General features: G+C 32.4%; 1 protein-coding gene across 1 annotated transcript; it reads right to left on the bottom strand.

Moving 5' to 3' along the window:
* Positions 1-3712: 3712 nt before the first annotated feature.
* On the bottom strand, positions 3713-5041 carry LOC149484996 (uncharacterized). Its single transcript, XM_089699644.1, has one exon. It carries the CDS (start codon positions 5039-5041, stop codon positions 4112-4114), a length of 930 nt encoding a protein of 309 aa, XP_089555770.1. The 3' UTR covers positions 3713-4111.
* Positions 5042-5322: the final 281 nt, after the last annotated feature.

The raw sequence follows: 5322 nt of genomic DNA on the forward strand, positions 1-5322 counted from the left end.
TTTAAAATCGAGGCTCTTGTTAAGATAGGTAATTAAAGTATGTATTAAGCCTTATTAACTACATATACATATCCAAAAACCATCTTGAAGTGACGTATCGCTTTTCACCAAACAAACGATTCGAAAGTGCTACTAAATAGTAGTCTAATTGAATAAATGAATGTTTGAGTTTGAGTTTGAGTTTTCATGTCACACGTAGGCAAATCATTCCGTAAACATACTCAAATCTATACTAATATTATAAAGCTGAAGAGTTTGTTTGTTTGTTTGAACGCACTAATCTCGGAAACTACTGATGCGATTTGAAAAATTCTTTCGGTGTTAGATAGCCCATTTAAGTATATGATATACCTACGCAGCCAACGCACTATGTAAGACATTGTTAAACAAAGCCCAGCTCATTTGCGTACGATCCACAAATGTTTAGTCATGTACATCCATCCAATCTGACAGAGAGACTATTAATATGAATATAGGATCATTTTTCTTGCTTTGTACGAAATGCCGCGTCACGCCCCCGCGTGTAACGAATAATTTATTGTGTAGGTTTTACATAATGGAGTGGATTGATGATTTTTGTTTTTTCAAATTGTGATGACAGTTGTGACTGGAATTTTTTTTGATGTGCTGTGCCTGTGAACACAGCTGGGTAAACTTAGAATGACAAATGTATGTTTTATTAGAGTAAGTTTTTAGAATTTTTTAATATCTATACGATATTATTACGTTACGGTTATAACGTTAGTATTGCACAGTTTTAATTTAAATCTTACAATTGTAATTCCTATTGAAAATCTTACTTGAGCTTAGTGGTCTCCGTGTATTCTTAGAACTCAAGATTATTTTTTATGAAAAATGTATACAGTTGCAACAATCTATATTAGAGTTGATTCATAATTTATTGACACAGACGAAAACCGATAAATATTTAATGTCCAACATGCTAAATTTACATGACTAAAGTTTCCTACTTCATCATGATGTCTTTATCAATTTAATGGTGTATTCATGTATAATTATAAATACCTATCATACGATTCAATACTATAAAGTAAGATATGACACTATCTGCATTTTCTCAATAATAATAAAGGAAATAGAACCATACATTTGTAACAAAACTTATCTCAAGATTCCTCTGAAATATATTAAATCCGTGTCGAAGATGCGAAGTCAATATTTCACCCAATCGGCAAATAAAAAGAGACCGTAATAAATTCATTCTGCGAAACAATTCTGCGCTTTATTTATCACTTCCTTGCAAATGCCCCGGAAATCGGTACTTACAATTACTTTAAATGTTTCATACTAAATCTCGTTTGTGATACAGGAACTTAAGTTTTAACACCATTAATTAGATGCTGTTTATCTGTGTTCGTATTACAAGGAATGGTTGGTTACTTAAGTGGATGGTCCGATGGTATAAAAATTGCCATGTGTTTTTATAAAGTGGCGCTTGACTAAAGTGTCCGGTGGCATGCGTGATGAATGACGGTTGTTTTTGTTAACATTTCGATGCGTTTTGACAAATGAATTAATAGTTGTCTCGCTCCCTGGTTTGTGCTTTTTATGTAAGTCTAGTTTTACAAACAAGCACACTGATAGAAAGTAGACTTTTTTGGGAGATAAATGCCGAAAGTACAGAATGGAATTGAATTTATAATCGTTCATAGCCGCGCTGGGAGATTAATACGCAATTTACCGCAAATTAAGAAATAATAAGTGAACCAAACCACGAAGAATCACAATTAGAAGATGACCAAAAAACACCGCTGTGTTTATTCATACAAGACTCAAATCTGTGCTGGGTAATTCATTTCATTTTCAGATAAGTCTTTTGCTACTGGCTTCAGAATCTAGTCTATAATGTATAACTTTTCATCTATACTAATATTATAAAGAAGAAAGGTTTGTATGTATGTATGTATGGTTTTCACGCATAAACTACTGAACCGATTATATCTAATGAAATTTAGCACACATATAGAGGGTAACTTGGATGTTAATCCCGTGGGATTTCCGGGATAAAACCTATCCTATGTGTTAACATAGGATAGGTTTTATCCCGGAAATCCCGGAACGGGAACTATGCGGATTTTCCTTTGAAAACGCGGGCGAAGACGCGGGCGAATAGCTAGTTATATTATGTATATGCTTTTCGCTTCTTACAGAATACTTCTTCTTCTTAAACTACTTCTTCTATCCCTCAGAATCTATTTATATGGCATAGTATCCAAACTGCACTCTGTTCACGTTACCAAGTATAAACATGAAATTTATCAATCTGTCCGCCATATTCGTAAATAGTTTACGGGCAATAAAACGTTATGCTTGCGCAAACATTTGCGGCCATTTGAATTAAATTACTATTAGTGAAGTCATTACTTGTCTACATTAGGTAAAGGTTGTTACGTCATAATGTTGGACTAGTATGCACTAGATAGAAAGACAATACATATTGTGGTTTACAAAATTAATGCTTCTGTTGTGGAAAATGACAGCTGCTTTACGTCAGTATTGTTACCATACCTTTTGTAGTTTAAATTGTTAAACTGTTTGAATTTCTATTAAGCCTGTTACGAAATGTGTTTCTATTTTGATAATAAAGTAAATAAATATATTTTCAGGACAATTTTCACACACGGCACGATCAGGTCCTATACTAAGCTTTAGCTTGTGTTATGGAAACCAGATGGCTGATAAACATACATATACATATATAATTTTAAATAAATACTTATATAGATAACTAGCTTTCCGCCCGCGGCTTCGCCCGCGCAGTCAAAGAAAAACCATCATAGTTCCCGTTCCCGTGGGATTCCCGGGATTGCGTCATTTTCCCGGGATAAAAAGCCTACGTCCTTTCTCGGGTATCAAAATATCTCCATACCAAATTTCATGCAAATTGGTTCAGTAGTTTAGGCGTGATTGAGTAACAGACAGACAGACAGAGTTACTTTCGCATTTATAATATTAGTATGGATTAACACCCAGACACAGAGCAAACATCTATGTTCATCACACAAATATTTGCCCCGGGTGGGAATCGAACCCACGACCTCTGGCTTGGAAGGCAGGGCCACTACCAACCTAGCCAACCGGTCAGTCAAAAGTAAAGGTATACATATAAATCCATATTCGCATATTATGCAATAATGTATTTTACAGCTGTGTCACTGATAGATTTTCTTGAAGTGTAATGTCTAGCGAAAACCAGTATTCTGTACACTGTTTATGTAAAAAATAATAAAGACTATTACTGTAGCGAATTTCGTGAAAAAAAAACAATAATAGATCAAGTTTAATTGCAAATATGCTCGAGTTCTTACTGATCACAATAGTTGTATGAATGCAATTAATTAACGTGATATCAGACGCATTTGCATTCTAATAACATTATTTTCAACAATATAACGTATAAACAAAACAATTAAATCATCAAAATTAGAGATAATTGTAACTTGAAGCATTAAAATTTTAGTTATTTAATCAAAAAACTACGTAGATATAATTAAATTATGTAATTTCCTGTAAAAAGAGCAGATTCTAATCTATATAAATAATTAATCTATTATGTACTGTTCGACGTTCGTTGGTAAAACAGGAAGAGGCTGAACCGATATTGCTAATTTTGATCTTGAATTATTAATTATTTAATAAAAAAATGTGTGCGTGTATACTATACTGCCCAACTAAGCGCAAAAGCGGTAACTCAAAGAAAGCGAGTTTTGAGATAATTGAAGTTATGTAAAAATAGTTATATATATACTTTATGTATAGTTTTTTTTATTTGTTAAATATTATTTATATATTATATAGGGTGTATTTGTTATCACATTAGTTAAATTATCAAAAATGTATAATAATGTACTTTATTCATGAGATACGGTTACACCGCTTAGTAAACTATAGAATTAAAATTGAGATACCGCTTTTTCGTTAGCTCTTCTCAAACATGTGTGTATACAAAAAGGAATGTATTTTCTATCGAATAAAATATGTATTATTTGAAAAAAAAAACAATTAAAGTATATATATAACGTTTTTTTATTATTAAAATTTGAAATTACATAAAAAAATATTTAAAAACAAACGGTTTTTGGAAGGAATTTTAGTAGTCAAAAGTAGGGAGTTCTCTCCAAAAGGACATTCTATTTTGTGGTATTATATTTTGAAAAGATTTCAAAATATTTTCTTTTTTGTTTCTTGAAATTCCTTCCGGAGCAGTTTTCTTTTTTGGTGGAGGCAAGACATGACTTTTTAAAATTTTTTTTCCTATAATGCTAGCAGTAATTGCATTTTGATCGAATCCTGTTTTGTAGGTGATATCAAAACTGCCTCTTTTAACTTCAACTTCAACCATTTCGCTGACATATGGACGCGGTTTAATTCGAGACAGTGCATATTGTGTGGTATAATCATCCCAGTCATAAAAGTCTTGCATGTTCATCTCTTTAAGTTTTACATTTTTTCCTGCAGTGCTAACTGCCTGAGAAAAATCTGCGAAATCATAAATTTTGTTTTTCATGCGTTTTATGGACAGCTCTACCCTATGATGGAAACTATCAGCTGACATAAAGGTGTGGCCGGATTCAAAATATTTGATGACAATCTTGTCGGCGTTGATATCCTTAGAATTTATAATATAAATTAAGAAAGAAAAAAACGTCCAGTTTTTGTTCTGGGAGGAACAATTATCAACCCATAGTATGATATTTTTTTTATCCCGATGAAAAATAAAAAATTGATAGTATGCACTTATAATTTCGGCTTTGGAACGTCCAAACAACCCTTCATACCATAGTACAGGAAAAACACTCAAATCTTTTCGGCCTTGACCAGTTGGCACGAAACTTTCGTTGTAAACCACTATCCTATGAGTAAAAATAGCAGTTTTGAACATGTCTATCCTGGGCAGCATGATAACTTTTTGTAAATCAGCAGAATATACAACAGTATCAGTTTCATCACGAATTTGGCAAGGGCAGGGATAAATCACTGTAAAATGTATTAGAAATTCGATCTTATCCAGTAAAACCATAAGGGCTAATTTAATTTTGCTATTGCAACCGTATCTCACTAATTCAAAACAATTTGCGTATTATGCAAGCATTAAAATACTAAGCATTATAGCGGTAACTCATTACTGATTTTACTCATCCTACTTACCGCTTATCGGCTAAGCAAAAGTTGTGTATTTATTTAAGAATTTTAGCGATATTTAAATTTGCGGCTGGTTGCCTACGTAATATTAATATACCTCTAACACCCTTAGTGATATATGGTAAAACTGAGATAGAAAAATCTTTCTTAAGGTTTTTT

This window comes from Colias philodice, chromosome 10 (genome assembly GCF_061535455.1).
Source record: "Colias philodice isolate Cphi_HAF_F1 chromosome 10, ilColPhil1 Martin Lab GWU primary, whole genome shotgun sequence".
Lineage (NCBI taxonomy): Eukaryota > Metazoa > Arthropoda > Insecta > Lepidoptera > Pieridae > Colias > Colias philodice.

What these genes read in the sequence shown, in the direction of transcription:
- LOC149484996 (XM_089699644.1), bottom strand. Translation starts at nt 5,041, where the DNA reads ATGGTTTTACTGGATAAGATCGAATTTCTAATACATTTTACAGTGATT.